We start from the raw sequence: 19,595 nt of genomic DNA, 5'->3' as shown, positions 1-19,595 counted from the left end.
CTGGCCCGGACCTGCTGTGGAATTCATCCATGCTGTGCCCGTTGTCCGAGAAGACCCGTTCCCGGCCAGCATTTGATCCCGAAGCGGTGCCGGCTGTTCCGGAAGTGACCGCGCCCAAGAGCGCACAGGCCCCGGCAGGCCGCCCGGCTAAGAAGGCCTAGAAGGCGGGGCAGGCCTCGGCTGAGGTTCCGCGGGGAGGCAGCTGCAAGGCAGCAGAGCCGGCCGCGACACAGCGGGGCTCCCCTTTGAGAGTGCCGATCGTAGTCGACACCGGGGAGCGCCGGCTGGGCCAGACCCCCACTGTAGTAGACTCCGGGCATGCGGATGCCCCATATTGGGGGCGGCAGCCTAGCCAACTGAGCCGGGAGATCGCGGCCAGGGAGAAGAGGAGAGAGGAGGTCCTTGCCCGTACCATCGAAAGGAAGGAGCATCTGAGGAGTGCCGGATACTGGGTGCGGGGCCCGACATATCAGGGCCAGGTCAGAATATTCAACCGGGATAAAGGCTGGGGGTTCCTGTATGACCTCAACTTGGAAGGAGAAGTCTTCTTTTCCCGGCAGGACGTGAATGCTCATCTCCCGTTTGGGCACCCGGACCGTGATCTCCTGCCCGGTGATTTGGTGCTCTACACCCGGCACCGCGGGGAGAGGGGCTGGTTCGCCCTGGATGTTCCTAGTGGCAGAGAGTGCCACGTGCAGGTGCGGTCCCCATCCCCTCCTCCACCGTACAGCCCCGATGTGGAGGTTGAAGAAGAGATGGAGTAAAGTTGTTTGCCGGTAGCCCGTTGGCTCTAAAGTGCCCGTCCCCGTTGGGACTTGTGTTGATCCCCGTTTTGCCCCTGATGTGTGATTGACTGCTCATGGACAAGGCATTGGACTTGCAGGCCACCCAAAAACTATTGGGTTTGTAAATATTGCCCCTTCCTGCCCCCTTTAACCATGCCTTCCCGTTCCGTTAGCCTCCGGAGAGGCAGATTGGAGGAAGGACCCGCAGCAGAGCAGGCTGGGGTCCGGTCACCACCGGGACCGGTGACCATCCTTCGGGGAGCCTTTGGGCAACTGCCGGGTGCGCCGCATGTACCCGTTCCCGCCTGGGTGATCTGGCCATGTTCCTGTTTCCGGACTGGGGAAAAGGGGTGCTGCCTGTTTCTTAGGGGCAGCATCAAGGCTAGGTTGTTTGGTTGGGAAAGGCAGAAGAACATGAACCTGTTCCGTTATTAAAGTTATGCAACGTTTAAGTAAAATGCCTCCCATTATGGGAAGACCTTCAGTAATCATATATTTGTAACCTTGTTATTATACTTGTAAATGTTTCCCCGTTTTACAGTTAAAAAAGAAAACAAAAATAAATCGGAGTTGGTCGGGCAGCCCGCGGACGGTCTGCATTAAACCAAGGGGGAGTTTGACGCCCTGGATCCCAGGGGTCACAGGTAGCAACACCACCAACACCACACACACCCCCATCCCTTGTGATGACACACCCGTCACCTGAAAGGGAGACCTGATGCCTCCCTCAGGGCAAGTAGAGCACACCAGGTGGGCGGAGTCAGGCAGAAAGGCACGCCCAGCGAGGAGATTACTGTCCTGAGGCAGGAAGTACCGTTTAGTTTTAAGTTTAAGTAGGAGTGGAGAACAGTTTAAGTACAGTGAGAGTTGTGAGAGGAGCAAAGCTGACAGGGACCCAAACATCCAATGGGCTAGTGCCTGCGGGCAACGGAGAGCTCTTCCGGCAGCCAAACGCCGGGGAGCGGGCTACCACTGTCCAGGCACGGGAGCCAAAAGTCAAAACAAAAGTGCAAGGGAAAGGGACCACCATCGGCCTCACAAGGGACACAAGCAGCCAGCTGCGGAACCCGACCATACACGAAATTTGGTTTACCAGTGACTCTAAGTGTGAATTAATCGTGAGTACACCAGTGCCATCTGGGCATGATACTGCACTGCAGCACGGCACCTTGCACCCCAACATCAACGCCCGTCCCACCGGGCCCTGGGACACATCGCCCCTACCCACTGAGGGGCTAACATCCAGGCTGCGCCATCAACACCGATCCCGGGAGCCCCCTTCACTCCAGCCGCAGCGGTGGTGCATCCCGTCACCACGACCCGTGGGTGGCATCACGACTTGTCCGACGACAACGTGGCCCCCGGCTGCGAACCTCGTCCCACACCACCACCCCACTGCCTCCCCTTAACAGAGCGACGTGGCCCCTGGTCCGGAGGCGATCGAGCCACCGACAACCCGAGCCCGGACCTCGAGCGGCTCGGCCCCAAGGCAAGTGGAGCGGCCGAGCCCTGTCAGGGCGGTACACTTGCGCTGGAGGCAGGCGAAGGAGGCAGCAAACCAGGAATTGCTCCTTATTTGGAGAATTTTTGGAGGAGTTTTTCGTTTCCTGAAGACTTTTGGAAGAGTTTCTTTTTAATTTCTGCAGCTTTTTTCAGTGCACAGTGCTTAGTTTGGAGAGGTTTAGGGTGCTGTTAGGATCCGCTGCAAACAAATGACATGCACTGTCTTTCGTTCCCCCCAGGCATTTATCAAAACCTCTACAGGTAAAAAGAAAAAAACAAATACCTAAATACATCTTCATAAGATCAGCAAAGTAGATTCCCCATTGTATTGGATATTGATCCAGTCTCTGTGACTGCAGACTTGCACATACTCACTGTGCTGTCAGGATTCTCCGATGCCGGTAGCGGGCAGTCATGTGACCGTAAGTATGTAATCTGCATTCTTCTGGCCACATTCCAACTAGACAAGTCCAGCCTCGCTCAATTCACTTTGTATTGAGTGAGGCCATGCACATCTAGTCGGCACGTGACCGTATGTATGCAAATCACATACTTGTGACTGCCCGCTCTTGGAGAATCGTGACATTGCGCGCTCACACAGTGTGCTGTGAGGATTCACAAGTTTGTAGTCACATAAAGTGTCTGTAGACTTCTACCCCAAGGCCGGACAACCCATTTAATTATGATTTATAGATGAGAGGCTGCCAAGTGTCCAGTGATATTGGATTTATCTAGCCAGGGGCGTAACGACCACGGACGCAGTATAATATATGGAGAACTATGGAGTTAATTATACATGGAGGACTATGGGATGTGCATTATAATAATTGTAGGGCTATGAGGACAACGGGAATGCATTATAATACATGGAGGACTATGGGAGTACATTCTAATATATGAAGGGTTATGTGGGACCCATTATATTATATGGAAGACTATGTGGGGGGCTATTATAGTATTTGGAGAGCTTTATACAAGGAGGGACAAATATACAAGGATGGGAAAGTTTTGTGCTGAGAGAAAGAGGATATTTCCCTCAGTACCCAGCTTTCCCATGCTCTGCTATACATCTTCCCTCAAAACCCAGCTGTCACATGCTCTGATATCATGGGAAAGCTGGGTGCTGAGGAAAAGATGGATAACAGAGCATGGGGAAGCTGGGTGCTGAGGACAAGAAGGATATCAGAACATAGGAAAGCTGGGTGCTGATAGAGGGGTTTCAGATCATGGGAAACCTGGGTGCTGAGGGAAAGAGCCAAGTGTCAGCACCGAGTGTCGGTGTACGTGGGGGGGGGGCAGGTCCAAACTTTGCACAGGAGCCCATCAAACTCTAGTTATGCCATTGTATCTATCTAATCCACAATTTCTCCTTAACACATCTCTCTTTCAAGGTTCTACCGCAGCATTTCAACTGGCTTGAGGTCTTGAATTTGATTTGCCATCATAACATGACTTTTTTTTTTTTTAGCCATTCTCATGTAGATATGCCGGTCTGTTTGGGATTGAATTGTTTTGTCACGGGCCGAGACATATTAACCTGTATGAGAGGGGAGCCAGCACGATCTGAAAATGGCATGCATCATATAAAAAGTGCAAATTCACAGATTTATTCCAACTGTACTGTAATATAAATGAGATTTTTAGCAAATAATTGATCAATTCTTTGAGCCACCCCTGCCAACGTCACGGCAAATCTCAATAGGGGGGGTCCTACTCTATATTCTGTATTTCATGTGCCATGCGGCCTCCTAGATAAAGTTAAAAGCAGAACCATAATGGAGCACACATACCTGTAACCTGTATATATAACCGCTTCTATGTTGCAAAAGAGGCAATTGTGGCAATTATAGTACAGTTGGAATAAATCTGTGAATTTTCACTTTTTATATGATGCATGCCAATTTCAGATCGTGCTGGCTCCTTTTTCTCTGTTATGACTGTAGTTATGCTACAATTTCTGGTGACTGACGATCACCATACCATGCACGCCTGATTTTGGTTTGCAATGTATTCCTCCTGTTGGTAGCTGTTCAGATTCAGTTGCCTCACCCCTTTCCACAGGCAATACTAATTAAGCACCATTCTTGGATCTGGTCCGCCTTTATCAATGGTTGCTGTCTGGCACTGGGAGGGTCAGTTCTGATATAGTCCTGGTATGTGTAGAGCTTGCTCCACATGCTGGGACCTGGGCTGGTCTATCCACAATTGCCTTTTTTGCAACATGGAAGCGGCTATATACAGGTTACAGGTATGTGTGCTCCATTATGGTTCTGCTTTTAGCTTTATCTAGGAGGCCGCATGGCACATGAATTACGTAATATAGGTTAGGACCCCCCTATTGAGATTTTCCGTGACGTTGGCAGGGGTGGCTCAAAGAATAGATCAATTATTTGCTAAAAATCTCATTTTTTTTTATAGTACAGTTGGAATAAATCTGTGAATTTTCACTTTTTATATGATGCATGCCAATTTCAGATCGTGCTGGCTCCTTTTTCTATATTAACCTGTATGTAGAGATTTCAATGTCTTTTGTGTTTTATAACTTGTGGGGTCACCGTTGTGGTCAGCTCTCTGGGTTTTCATTATGATACAAATGTCATAAAAGGCTGCTGTGGCCATTTCACACAAGTCACAACCGGTCACGTGTCTCATATATAAATATTAGGCATTATAAGGGGGTTAGAATTGGTTAAGGAATAATTAAACTACCGGATCCCTCTTAGCTTGTCAAGTAGACATAAGGGAAATGTTATTTATTAACTGTTTTTGTGATATAACTATCTAGTTTAAGAGAATAAAAAAATAAAGTCTGAAAATTGCTAAATTTCAATATTTTTTATAAATTAACTCAAATCATATTGAATGATATTTACCACTATCATGAAGTACAACGGGCCACAAAAATCTCAGAATCACTGGGATATGGTGAAATGTTCCAGAGTTACTACCACATAAAGTGACACTGGTCAGAATTGGAAAATGAGACTCTGTCATTAACATACAAAGGGGCTCAGGCCTTAAGGGGTTAAATATTCAGGGTGTACAGTACAGACCAAAAGTTTAGACACATCTTCTCATCTCTAGAACAACTGTTAAGAGGAGACTTTGTGCAGCAGGCCTTCATGGTAAAATAGCTGCTAGGAAACCCCTGCTAAGGACAGGCAACAAGCAGAAGAGACTTGTTTGGGCTAAAGAACACAAGGAGTGGACATTAGACCAGTGGAAATCTGTGCTTTGGTTTGATGAGTCCAAATTTGAGATTTTTGGATCCAACCACCGTGTCTTTGTGGAAAAGGTGAACGGATGGACTCTACATGGCTGGTTCCCACCGTGAAGCATGGAGGAGGAGGTGTGATGGTGTGGGGGTGCTTTGCTGGTGACACTATTGGGGATTTATTCAAAATTGAAGGCATACTGAACCAGTATGGCTACCACAGCATCTTGCAGCAGCATGCTATTCCATCCGGTTTGCGTTTAGTTGGACCATAATTTATTTTTCAACAGGACAATGACCCCAAACACACCTCCAGGCTGTGTAATGGCTAATTGACTAAGAAGGAGAGTGACGGGGTGCTACGCCAGATGACCTGGCCTCCACAGTCACCAGACCTGAACTCAATCGAGATGGTTTGAGGTGAGCTGGACCACAGAGTGAAGGCAAAAGGGCCAACAAGTGCTAAGCATCTCTGGGAACTCCTTCAAGACTGTTGGAAAACCATTTCCGGTGACCACCATTTGAAGCTCATCAAGAGAATGCCAAGAGTGTGCAAAGCAGTCATCAAAGCAAAAGGTGGCTACTTTGCAGAACCTAGAATATAAGACATATTTTCAGTTGTTTCACACTTTTTTAAGTATTTCATTCCACATGTTTTCTTTCAAAATTTTGATGTCTTCAATGTGAATCTACAATTTTTAAAGTCATGAAAATAAAGAAAACTCTTTGAATGAGGAGGTGTGTCCAAACGTTTGGTCTGTACTGTATATCAGCAAAGCTTTGGTTAAGGATCCTCCAAATTTGATTATCTATCCTTATTTATCCATCTCATATCTATACCTATGAATTTATCTATTATCTATCTCTCGCTCGCACTCTCTCTCTCCTGCTGACATCACAGTAAAATCTATGTCACAAGTGGTGTGATGTCATCATGGCGTTCTATTTCCCAGTGCTCCGGCCACAGAGAGCTCATTGCTTCACAGACTCCCAAGAGTGACGCAACCCCTTAGATTTTCGTGATAAACGTAGCGAAAATTTATTTCATATTTCAATATGGATAAAGAGAAAAGAAAAGCCCAAAGAGATCGGGTTCTGAGAGAGAGGAGAGGAATAAATGAAGAGCAGGTAATGTTGTTCGCTTTAGGGCGAAATGACGTTATAATACCGGACATGGACACTGACGCCTTAAAAATGGCGTCCAAAAGACAAAATCTGGAAAAAATAGGAAAGACCAGAAGACATGAGCTCTTTACAAAGAGAAGGAAACTGGAGACCCCCATCCAGACTAACTCTGCAGACTCCGCTGAGCTTCAGAGGGCCATACTCATCTCCTTGAAAAAGCTTGGAGAACTGGTACCTGAAATAAGGAGACGGAACAAGGATGCCCTCCTTAATAAGCGGAGAAACATCAGCGCAGAGATAGAGCTGGAGGAAGATCTCCAAGAAAGCCATGTCACATCCAGTTATGGAAGTGAAGACGACACCCTGAACCTACAGAGAGCGGCAGCCCAGAAAAGAATCAAGAACAACAGAGACTGGGTTGTCCAATGTAGGAGACGTCTCATCAATCCCCAGCATATGATAAATGGGAATGGTGCAGTATGGAGGCTGCAGTCATCAGCCAAGACCATCTCCATCCCAGAGTATCTATTTCAGTGGAGTGATTCTCCCCAACCAATGATAAATGGGAATGGTGCAGTATGGAGGCCGCAGTCATCAGTCAAGACCATCTCCATCCCGGAGTATCTATTCCAGCGGAGTGATTCTCCCCAACCAACGATAAATGGGAATGGTGCAGTATGGAGGCCGCAGTCATCAGCCAAAACCATCTCCATCCCGGAGTATCTATTCCAGCGGAGTGATTCTCCCCAACCAATGATAAATGGGAATGGTGCAGTATGGAGGCCGCAGTCATCAGTCAAGACCATCTCCATCCCAGAGTATCTATTCCAGTGGAGTGTTTCTCCACCAGACGGATCACTGGATAAGGATGAACCAGGTAAGATAGAAACAGCTCAGAATAAGAAGACTGGGGGGAGACGGATTGTAGTAATATTATGTACAGACCTTAATTATCAATGCTGTTTAATGGAAAAACTGCCCTTATTGCCCCTAGCAACCAATCACATTTCATGTTCTATAGAATGTTCAGGAATGGAATCTGTGAGTCGTTGCTATGGGCAACAGGGACATTTTTGCTAATAGACAGTTTAGATAAATATTGGACACTTCTTGCTCATTTACATAATCATGTTTAACATAGTAATATATGCTCCGACGCTAGATTTATTAACCCCTTCTTGACCTGGTAGTTGTTTTTTTTCTTCTCTTTCAAAAAAACCCATATTTTTTTAATTTGTCTGCCAATATAGCTGTATGAGGATTTGTTGTTTTTAGTTGGTGAAGCTGCAGTTATTTTTTGTCACTGAATGTTCTGGAAAATGGGTCAAAAAATGGCAAGTGTGGTACAACTGTGGGAAAAAGAAGTGATTCCACCATTGTGTTTTTTTACTGTATTCATTGAGTGGTAAAAATGACCTCAGAAAATGATTCTCCGCCCGTTACATTTATTGTATTAGGGAACATGCAGAGAGTTTTTATTTATAGAATTGGTGATGAAAGTAAATGTTGGAATTACAGAAATAATTTGTCTGTTTTTAAATTCTGAGACTTGTAACTTTCTTTTGATGGCTCGGTGGAGCTGTGCGAGGGATTGTTTATTGTGTGTCAGGTTATAGCTTTTATTGATACCTTGCTTTGGTAGACAGGACATTGGGATATATTTTCAAAGCAGTTTTTAGATGTATACGGCTCCCCAACAAAATGCAATTCCAGAGTTGCAATTTTTCCTTCTCATTTCACTGCTTACTGTTTGGGTAACATAAGCAATTGACCCTTGTAATCGTGTCATGAGGAGGCTAATAGGAGCTGGTGCAGGCAAATCTGCAATTGCTTCACTGTCAGCATTGAAATGGCTAAACTGCAGTAATCAGAGTGTTCTCCGGTCGCTGCAGTTATAGGCAGACAGCAGCTCTGTAATACAGCCGGCATCTCCCTGGTATGGTGCATCCTCAGGTCCTGAGCCCACTACATGCACTTGCCGCACAACATGATAAACATTTTCCATTATGTGTTCTCAAAGAGGTTAATAACTTTTGTATCATCTCAGCAGATGGAAGCCTTATGACACCTTCTGATGTAGCAGACATGCCAGCACACGACCTTGGTGATGCCAGATCCCGAATTGTACCCCTAAGAGAAATGGTCAACTCGAAAAATCCTATTGATCTTTCTAGTCTTAAAATCCAGAAAGATCTTGCAGAGGGAGACTTCGGAAAAGTAAGTGTGAATTATCCTCCTCTGTGTTTCCTAATGTGTTCTGCACCAGATACACAGGAGGAATATACATATTCATTATAGGATATTCATGTGTAATGATAACCAGAATAATCCAGTGATCCATTACACAGATCCATATAATAGATTGCAGAGTTTGGTCTGATCTGTTGTGTTTTTCCTTTAGGTCATCTTGCCATCAGATCCGGTCAGTGAAGAACCGATGGACGTTGATATACCAGTTGTCTGTTCCCGGAGAAAAGTGGTCTACACAGACAAACTTTTAGACAATGACCGTCTCACATTCCACACAAAGCTTGGACAGGGAGGGTTCGGAAAAGTAAGTGTGAATTCCTGCTCTTCCATACTCACCAATGTATCCTGACCAGATACACAGGAGGGTACACATTCATTACAGGACGTTCATATGTGATGATAATTGGGATAATGTAGTGATCCATTACACAGATCCCCATTACAGATGACAGTCTGGTCTGATCTTTTGTGATTTTCTTTCAGGTCCTTTTGGCATCACATGTGGACAGTGAAGAACTGCTGGCAATAAAGATCATCAAGAAGAGCCGTTGTTATAAGGACATGATATCCACAGAGTTAGATGTCCTGACAATGGCCGCCGGGTGCCGCTACCTAATGCCTATGCGAGAGTTTCTGGAAACACCTATCGAATATGTAATCGCCATGGACTATATGGCCGGGGGAGACCTGTATGGCTGTATGGAATATTCGATGATGTTTAATACAAACACAATAAGGTAAATGAATGTTTTATATTAAATCCTAATATTCCACTGCCCGTACATTGTAGCCCTAGAGCAATGGACAATGACAGCAGGAGAAAATAGTTACATAAGACGAACCCGTGTGTGATCTCCTCATGTTCTCTGTATAATTGTGCATGTAACCACTGATCCATCTTCTACTTTCTTCTCCACAGACTCTTTGCGGCAGAGATGGTATGCGGAATACAGTTCCTCCATGAACGTGGCATCATACATCGGTAATCAGTTCATCTTCATACATGTGTCACCTCTGATTCTCTGTTGTCTCCTTATATATCTATTGTACAATGATTTCTTCATGAATTATCCTCACAATCAGTGTCTGCTTATTCTTCCTACAGTGACCTGAAGCCACATAACATCCTCCTCCAAGACACCGGACACATAAAGATCTCCGACTTTGGCTTAGCAGCCATGAATGTCCGTGAGGATGATGTACTGAAAGAGTTTGTAGGTACACAGGGTTACATGGCACCCGAGGTAAGGAACATCCCGGTACGGTTGATACATACAGTAAGGCTGATTAATAGTCTGATCCCTATGTATCCTGCTCATATCTAACCACAGACCGTCCCTCTTACCCTCTGTGTGTAAATCCCCTCCCCAGTATATTCAGCTAATCTCATGTCTCCTCTTCCCACAGCTAATGGACCGCGCTGGATACAACCATCTGGTGGACTCTTTTTCCTTTGGTGTCATCCTATATATGATGACTGTAGGTGAAGAGCCTTTCTGGAGCGATGCTACAATGGACGACTATCACTATTCTCTGCAAGAGGACATCCCATATTTTCCACCTGGGATCTGCTCTAACGCCATTAATATCATCCAAAGGGTGAGTAGGATCAGAAGGAGAACGATGATGTGGATTATAAGGAGAGATAGAAGATAAGATGTTGACAGTCCATAGAGATTGTGTAATATCCTATCAGTAAGACAACATCATTTAATTAATAATGATCTCTCTCATTTTCCAGCTTCTTTGCAAAACTCCACACGGCAGATTGGCCATAAAATCATCCATCAGAGCTCACCCGTTCTTCCACTCCATCAACTGGAGCGACGTGGAGTCCGGCAGAGCCGAGCCACCATTCCCATATTTCTATGTAAGTATAATAGATAGGGACATCCAAAGTGTTATCACTGCCCAGTAACATGAAGTGATGGCCCAGGGGCACCTCTGGCTGTGTAGTCGTGGCACTGGTACTGAGGCAGACCCCTGGTTCCACCACTTCTTTAACTTCGGGGGCTGACTTGATTGTGCAGTGTGGGACGTCTCTTTCACCGGCCGATGCACAAAGAGTCTTCAGGCAAAAGTTGAAATGCATAAAAACTGACATTTATTCACACAGAAAATAACACTCCGGTCAGCAGATTCCGGCAATATTGGTGGAGCTGGGGACAACCTGCCCAAACGCGCCCTCTGGTGGGGATATGCCCTAGATACTCCTCTTCTCCGGGCTCCCACTCTCCGGTCAAGCACGCACTGGACCCACACCAGCGGAATAGACCCTGAGGTTGCGTCCACCTCCTTTGCTCCGGTGTCCCCTGGTGTTCCGCTCACACACTCACACTTGCCGCTGCAGATGTTCACTGCCTGCTGTCCCGGATCCTTCTCTCCCCACACACACACAGACCTTCCCTAGATATCCGGCCGACTCCTCCTTCCCCGGTGGCAACAGCCGTCCCACCCGGCCACTAGGGGGTGCCCTAACACAACACATACAATAATAAAAATCAACACTTTTAATAATCACAATGCCGGGTAAACTATGCTAAACTAGTAGGGGATAGGCCCACCCACTACAAACACACAGACCCACTATACACCTTAATGCTATATTCCCCCCAGTATACAGTATATATGCGGAGCTGATTCTCTAAAATGTACATTTCTCTTCTTACAGGACATTTAGGCTGATAGAAATCAGCCCCATTCCAATAACATCATGGAATGAAACTTTACATCAAAACGATGAGACGACTAAACTGGACTTTCCTATTTACCGAACTACGACAAACCCACCGCGCTTCCACCATATAACATCCCTGTAGATTTGAGCACCAGACATCCAGGGATTTACTCCGATCGCCATATTTGGGGTCAGGAAGGAATTTTTTTTCCCTTGAAACGAGGATAATCCAACAACAAGTCCTCAGGGTTTTTCGCCTTCCTCTGGATCAACATAACAAGTAGGCTGAGATTGAAGGAATTCTTTCAGCCATACTTGCTATGTTACCATCTGGTTGACTCATCTACAATGTGGTGGTAAAGAGAAGACTACCGGATATGGACAAATGAAGGCAGCGGCTGCTCCTTCACAAACCTAATATGGACAAATGAAGACAGCGGCTGCTCCTTCACTTACTGAATATAGACAAAAAGAAGGTAGCGGCTGCTCCTTCTCCTACTTGGCCTCGTACAGACAGAAGGTAGCGGCTGCTCCTTCTCCTACTTGGTCTTGTATGGACAGAAGGTATCGGCTGCTCCTTCTCCTACTTGGTCTTGTATGGACAGAAGGTAGCGGCTGCTCCTTCTCCTACTTGGCCTCGTACAGACAGAAGGTAGCGGCTGCTCCTTCTCCTACTTGGTCTTGTATGGACAGAAGGTAGCGGCTGCTCCTTCTCCTACTCGGCCTTGTGCAGACAGAAGGTAGCGGCTGCTCCTTCTCCTACCTGCACATGGTCAGACAGAAGGTAGCGGCTGCTCCTTCTCCTATTCGGCCTTGTGCAGACAGAAGGTAGCGGCTGCTCCTTCTCCTACCTGCACATGGTCAGACAGAAGGTAGCGGCTGCTCCTTCTCCTACTTGGCCTCGTACAGACAGAAGGTAGCGGCTGCTCCTTCTCTTACTTGGCCTCGTACAAACAGAAGGTAGCGGCTGCTCCTTCTCCTACTCGGCCTTGTGCAGACAGAAGGTAGCGGCTGCTCCTTCTCCTACCTGCACATGGTCAGACAGAAGGCCGTATGGTTGATCACGGTGCTGTAGGAATCTAGGAAAACTCCAACTACACACATCACACGTTCCTGCTCTTCTCCTCTCCGTCATGTGTGATTTAGACCTGGATATCCTAACACAGCACAAGTGCGACCAGAGGCCTGAGGAGCAGAATCATCATCATCTGCTCCTTTCTACAGAAAGTGACTGTATCTACAGACTTTCTTATGTTTGCACGATATTAACAACTTTCATGCACAAATAAAAAAATCTATAACATCTATGGAGCTTTAAACTTTCTTCTTTTCATATACAGAATTTGGTATTTGTATTAATTTCCTGATGATCCAATGTAATTTTGTAAGGGGCTGAATAAGGTGATAGAGCTACAGGAGATTTCTAGGAAAGTATTAAAATATAGTTGTAAAGGGAAAGAAAAAATATCTGTCTGTCTGTCTGTCCATCTCTGTCTTTCATATCTGAACATTTATTCATCTCTCTTCTGCTGAAATTCAATTCAATATATTCAATATACAGTGTAGACAGAAAGCTGCCAATCAGTGGTGTGCGCGGGGTTATACACGGCTTTGCTAGATCTGCAGGGATTGTATCACAACTGCTGCACCCAGTAAACTAGGCGATTTATCACTGGAATTAGAGTCTCTGCCTCCAGATCATGTTGCTGTCAGATTACATAGCAAAAACCTGTGAACAGCAGGGCTGTGGAGTCGGAGTCGTGGAGTCGGAGTTGGAATCGGAGTCGGTATAAATTGGACAGACTCCGACTTCTAAAATATTTAATAAATTGGGTCTAGTAGTTCAATGCAGAATGTGCTGAATATTTTTTTCATAGGAATTTGGGAAAGTTATGAAATATCCTATAAATGGCTGTTCTATTCCTGATTTAATTCTACATTCACACACAGCGTTTTTGCTGCGTTTTTTGAGGATAAGTTTTTCAGCTGCAAAAGCAGATCAGCTTTTTAAAAAACCGCATCAGCTGAAAGGTTTTTGAGCTCATAAATAATGCTTTCATAAGCAAAAGCAGATTAGAAAAATGCCACAAACTGACATGCTAAGTCTTTGTGAGAATCCGTTTTTGAGCCCAAAAACGGATCCTCACAAAAAAATGCTTCAATCATGATAAGCACAATTAAACTGATGAATGAGAGTAATGAACAACAGCTAGAAGTAAATTTAGGATTCAGTATGTTAGAGATGGAGCCACAGCGCTGTTCATGTAACTGAGGAACAAACAGATATTACAACAGAAGGACAGCAAAATGATACTTTAGAATTAGATGATGTTGTTGAAGCTGCTTCAAAAACAATTTCATATTCATCACATGTGCTGTGTTGTTCACACGCTGCAGCTGGCAATCATAGATAGTCTGCAAGAGGGACATGCTGGAAATCTGATTGGAAAAGTGAGGAAATTGGTTATTGCCGCCAGAACCCCTAAAATTGATTCCATCTTGAAGAGACGTGCTGGGAAAGGGGCAATTGTCGATCAAGCCACTCGTTGGGTCAGCACTTATTTAATGATTGAGTGATTGCTTGAACTAAAACCGTTTCTTATAGATATTGCGAACCCTCAGGTAACCCTAAATGAAGGTCAATGGACACAAGTGGATGAATTAAAGGAACTTCTTAATCACCCATTTACCGTGACTAAAAAATTACAAGCTGAGGATTTAACTCCTGGCATTTTCATAAGGGAGTGGAAGAACTTGCTATTTTGCCTGTCCCAAAGACGTTTAATCGCAGATGGCATTTCTGCTTCACTGAAACGGAGAAAGACACAGCTATTGGAAAAGAACATTCTTCTGGCAGCTGTTTATGTGAACCCAAGTCATCGTATACTGCTTGATGATCAACAGCTTACTAAAAAGAAAAGAAGCTCTGACTGAGGCAGCAGTTAGGATGAGTGGCTACAGGACTACCAGGCACAAGAGGACTTGGGTCCTGACAGTGCTACTGCTGCCATATCTTCATCCTCATCAGATGAGGAGTTTAACTTTGACAAGAATTTGGATGACATGGAGCAGGCAAAGCATTGCCGCAAGGAAAAAGATTTCACTCCATCTCCTATAGCAAGCATATTGACCAGATTTCAGCAACATTTTTCACTTGCTCTCAAATAGAAAAATTCAACCGTTCATCAAAATTGACTGTGCATGAGACAATTCCTTTATACTCGGAAATTGTTAGAGATGTTGCCCATGTGGTTACCGCTTTGCCTCCAACCCAAGTTACTGTAGAGAGGTTGTTCTCTTGCCTTAAAATTATTAGGTCAGACTTGAGGTCATCTGCGAAGGAGGATCTGATGGAGGCAATTCTATTTCTTACAACAAATTCTGCCACTTATATGGCTTATTACAGTGTTATATATATATATATATATATATATATATATATATATATATATATATACACATACACAGTTAGGTCCAGAAATATTTGGACAGTGACACAATTTTCGCGAGTTGGGCTCTGCATGCCACCACATTGGATTTGAAATGAAACCTCTACAACAGAATTCAAGTGCAGATTGTAACGTTTAATTTGAAGGTTTGAACAAAAATATCTGATAGAAATTGTAGGAATTGTACACATTTCTTTACAAACACTCCACATTTTAGGAGGTCAAAAGTAATTGGACAAATAAACCAAACCCAAACAAAATATTTTTATTTTCAATATTTTGTTGCGAATCCTTTGGAGGCAATCACTGCCTTAAGTCTGGAACCCATAGACATCACCAAACGCTGGGTTTCCTCCTTCTTAATGCTTTGCCAGGCCTTTACAGCCGCAGCCTTCAGGTCTTGCTTGTTTGTGGGTCTTTCCGTCTTAAGTCTGGATTTGAGCAAGTGAAATGCATGCTCAATTGGGTTAAGATCTGGTGATTGACTTGGCCATTGCAGAATGTTCCACTTTTTTGCACTCATGAACTCCTGGGTAGCTTTGGCTGTATGCTTGGGGTCATTGTCCATCTGTACTATGAAGCGCCGTCCGATCAACTTTGCGGCATTTGGCTGAATCTAGGCTGAAAGTATATCCCGGTACACTTCAGAATTCATCCGGCTACTCTTGTCTGCTGTTATGTCATCAATAAACACAAGTGACCCCTGTAATCAACCCCAGACCTTTTAACTACTTTATTGATTACAGGTTAACGAGGGAGACGCCTTCAGAGTTAATTGCAGCCCTTAGGGGCACTTTGCACACTGCGACATCGCAGGTGCGATGTCGGTGGGGTCAAATTGAAAATGACGCACTTCCGGCATCGCATGCGACATCGCAGTGTGTAAAGGCTGGATGATACGATTAACGAGCGCAAAAGCGTCGTAATCGTATCATCGGTGCAGCGTCGGCGTAATCCATGATTACGCTGACGCGACGGTCCGATGTTGTTCCTCGCTCCTGCGGCATCACACATCGCTGTGTGTGAAGTCGCAGGAGCGAGGAACGTCTCCTACCGGCCTCACTGCGGCTTCCGTAGGATATGCGGAAGGAAGGAGGTGGGCAGGATGTTTACATCCTGCTCATCTCCGCCCCTCCGCTCTGATTGGCTGCCTGCCGTGTGACGTCGCAGTGACGCCGCACGACCCGCCCCCTTAACAAGGAGGCGGGTCGCCGGCCACAGGGACGTCGCACGGCAGGTGAGTGTGTGTGTGAAGCTGGCGTAGCGATAACTTTCGCTACGCCAGCTATCACCACATATCGCTGCTGCGACGGGGGCGGGCACTATCGCACTCGGCATCGCAGCATCGGGCTGCGATGTCGTAGTGTGCAAGGCCCGCCTTAGAGTCCCTTGTCCAATTACTTTTGGTCCCTTGAAAAAGAGGAGGCTATGCATTACAGAGCTATGATTCCTAAACCCTTTCTCCAATTTGGATGTGAAAACTCTCATATTGCAGCTGGGAGTGTGCACTTTCAGCCCATATTATATATATAATTGTATTTCTGAACATGTTTTTGTAAACAGCTAAAATAACAAAAACTTGTGTCACTGTCCAAATATTTCTGGACCTAACTGTATGTATATATATATATATATATATATATATATATATATATTATATATAAAATCTATATTACATAGTGTATTACATATTTACAATTTATTGTAGTTTTTTGTGATCTTAGGTTGTATTCCAATAAATATATTTTGTTCTATCTAAATATCCTGATTAATATATCATAAAAATGATTAAATGTCTGACGTTCACATTGTACTATAATACATTTTTCACTTAAATATAAGCAATATATGTGGGAGTCGGAGTCGTGGAATCGGAGTCGGTGCAAAAGAAATTGAGGATCCGGAGTCGTAGGTTTGGCTTACCGACTCCACAGCCCTGAACAGTTTCCCTCTAAAATTATTAATAAACTATTAGTTCAAATTCCACTGTCTTCTCTATTAAGGGCACCAGAAGGGGGAGCAGGTACAGGTGTGGTGGATCCACTGCGCCGCGGGACCCGGGCTTACCCTGTGTGGAGGGGAATGACTAAGCGACTACCTGGTCTTCATTAGAGCCTCTATTGGTGAGGTTAGGCTTGAGCCTCATTTAGGCGCCAGGTGCCACTAGAGGGCAGTCCCCGAGCTTGCAGCAGCTGACTGGAGGAGTCAGGGTGCAGAAAACATTAGGCGGAACCCAAACACCAGGGCAAACTGAACAAGGACAAGACAAACTAAACAGGTACAGGTAACAGACGAAGACTAGAGAGGAGAGGTCAGAAACAGACATGAGGTAAGCCAGGGCAAAATCAGACAAGACAAAATGGAAACTGAAATGGACTAACCAGCCAGAACGTCAGATAGAACTCAGGCAAAACCTGCAAGCAGGTGGAGAAGCTGAACAAAACCAACAGAACTTGCAAGCTGTCGGACGGACAGAGTAAAAACATGAATAACGGACGGAACTTGCAAGCAACCAGAACTAAAGCACTCTGAACTAAGTAAAACAGAAGCTCAGACCCAGAGTGGAAGTGAAGCTGAACTCTGCTGGACACAATAATACAAATTCCAGCAGAGTCTGGTCCCGCCTCCCTATAGCCAGGTGGAGACTCTTCAAGCATGAAGATGCAGTAGAGCTGGAAGTGCTACAAAGCTGCATCGCAAAAGACCTGACACTAGGGGGGGAACAGAGCAAGGAGTGCTCAGCAAGTCAGTAAGTATGAATGTGCGCATGGATAACAGGTGTGACATTTCCCACATCTGATGCTGTGCCACCCATAAAAAGTCCTCTATGTGCTTGTTATGTGTTACATCCTATCCATTCTACATTAAGCCGAGGAATAACTATGATGTGATTCACATATCTATGGCTGAAAGCTCGCTTCCGTCATTAGGTATCCAGTGCGCATGCTCCAAATTTTACATATTTTCCACAGGCACTAGAAATCATATATATTGCAATAAAGCTTTGTATGTGCATGCGCCAGATAGTTTATTCGGAGCATGCCAAATGGATTTAGCCATGAACAGGTCGGCCACATCATAGGTCATTGAATCACCTGGGCCTAAGGCTAAGCAATGCCCCTGCTTCATGCATTTGACAAGAATATAATTCTAGGTTTTGACTTACATTTCAGATATGTTGATGTCAGGGATCCACACTGAGCCCTCCGGTATGAGGATACGTTTTATCCCACAAAATTCCTCAGGATCCCAAGCTATAAACTGATTTTCCCAGATCTGTTAAAAAGTTGATAAGATCAGTAATCAGTAGAGTAATAACCCTAAAAATCAGTATCAATGTGTTGTCCGCGTGTGCTCGTTGTCTAGTCAGTGTGCTCGGTGTGTTCGATGTGTGTTCGATGTGTGCTCGGTGTGTGCTCGGTGTGTGGTCAGTGTGTGGTCAGTGTGTGGTCAGTGTGTGGTCAATGAGTGGTCAGTGTGTGGTCAATGAGTGGTCAGTGTGTGGTCAGTGTGTGGTCAATGAGTGGTCAGTGTGTGGTCAATGAGTGGTCAGTGTGTGGTCAATGAGTGGTCAGTGTGTGGTCAGTGTGTGGTCAATGGGTGGTCAATGGGTGGTCAGTGTGTGGTCAATGAGTGGTCAGTGTGTGGTCAATGAGTGGTCAGTGTGTGGTCAATGAGTGGTCAGTGTGTGGTCAATGAGTGGTCAATAAGTTGATAGTATGTGGTCAATGAGTGGTCAGTGTGTGCCCGGTGTGTGGTCAATGTGTGCTCAGTGTGTGCTTGGTGTGTGGTCAATGTGTGCTTGGTGTGTGTGCTCGATGTATACTCGGTGTGTGGTCAGTGTGTGCTCGGCTTGTGCACGGTGTGTGGTCAGTGCGTGCTCGGTGTGTGGTCAGTGCGTGCTCGGTGTGTGGTCAGTGCGTGCTCGGTGTGTGGTCAGTGCGTGCTCGGTGTGTGGTCAGTGCGTGCTCGGTGTGTGGTCAGTGCGTGCTCGGTGTGTGGTCAGTGCGTGCTCGGTGTGTGGTCAGTGCGTGCTCGGTGTGTGGTCAGTGCGTGCTCGGTGTGTGGTCAGTGCGTGCTCGGTGTGTGGTCAGTGCGTGCTCGGTGTGTGGTCAGTGCGTGCTCGGTGTGTGGTCAGTGTCTGCTCAATGTGTGCTCGGTGTGTGCTCGGCTTGTGCTCTGTGTGTGCTCGGCTTGTGCTCGGTGTGTAGTCAGTGTGTGTGCTTGGTGTGTGCTCGGTGTGTGGTCAGTGTGCTCAATGTGTGCTCGGTGTGTGCTCGGCTTGTGCTCGGCTTGTGCTCTGTGTGTGCTTGGTGTGTGCTCGGTGTGTAGTCAGTGTGTGTGCTTGGTGTGTGCTTGGTGTGTGGTCAGTGTGTGGTCAGTGTGTGGTCAGTGTGTGGTCAGTGTGTGGTCAGTGTGTGGTCAGTGTGCTCAATGTGTGCTCGGTGTGTGCTCGGCTTGTGCTCGGCTTGTGCTCTGTGTGTGCTCGGCTTGTGCTCGGTGTGTAGTCAGTGTGTGTGCTTGGTGTGTGCTCGGTGTGTAGTCAGTGTGTGTGCTTGGTGTGTGCTCGGTGTGTGGTCAGTGTGTGGTCA

At 45.8% G+C, this 19,595-nt stretch overlaps 2 protein-coding genes across 3 annotated transcripts in view; one reads left to right on the top strand and one right to left on the bottom strand.

The window, feature by feature from the left end:
* LOC142254653 (5-hydroxytryptamine receptor 3A-like) overlaps positions 1-19,595 on the bottom strand; it is a 59,909-nt gene that overhangs the window by 21,918 nt on the left and 18,396 nt on the right. For both annotated transcript variants that reach the window (XM_075325827.1, XM_075325826.1), the window contains exon 4: positions 18,170-18,279. In XM_075325827.1, coding sequence (XP_075181942.1) covers positions 18,170-18,279 — 110 coding nt within the window. The remainder of the gene's footprint in view (positions 1-18,169; positions 18,280-19,595) is intronic.
* Positions 7,118-12,829, top strand: LOC142254652 (protein kinase C delta type-like). The gene is made up of 9 exons (XM_075325825.1): positions 7,118-7,504; positions 8,675-8,844; positions 9,029-9,181; positions 9,361-9,614; positions 9,797-9,859; positions 9,983-10,121; positions 10,285-10,476; positions 10,619-10,747; positions 11,549-12,829. The coding sequence occupies exons 1-9, from the start codon at positions 7,183-7,185 to the stop codon at positions 11,555-11,557; spliced, it is 1,431 nt and encodes a 476-aa protein (XP_075181940.1). The 5' UTR covers positions 7,118-7,182; the 3' UTR covers positions 11,558-12,829.

This window comes from Anomaloglossus baeobatrachus, chromosome 10 (assembly GCF_048569485.1).
Source record: "Anomaloglossus baeobatrachus isolate aAnoBae1 chromosome 10, aAnoBae1.hap1, whole genome shotgun sequence".
NCBI lineage: Eukaryota > Metazoa > Chordata > Amphibia > Anura > Aromobatidae > Anomaloglossus > Anomaloglossus baeobatrachus.
This window is presented reverse-complemented; position numbering and strand designations above follow the sequence as displayed.

Coding starts and splice junctions, on each gene's coding strand:
- LOC142254652 (XM_075325825.1), top strand. CDS start 7,183: ATGATAAATGGGAATGGTGCAGTATGGAGGCCGCAGTCATCAGTCAAG. Junction 9,860..9,982: donor GAACGTGGCATCATACATCG/GTAATCAGTTCA, acceptor TTCTTCCTACAG/TGACCTGAAGCCACATAACA. Junction 10,122..10,284: donor AGGGTTACATGGCACCCGAG/GTAAGGAACATC, acceptor CTCTTCCCACAG/CTAATGGACCGCGCTGGATA.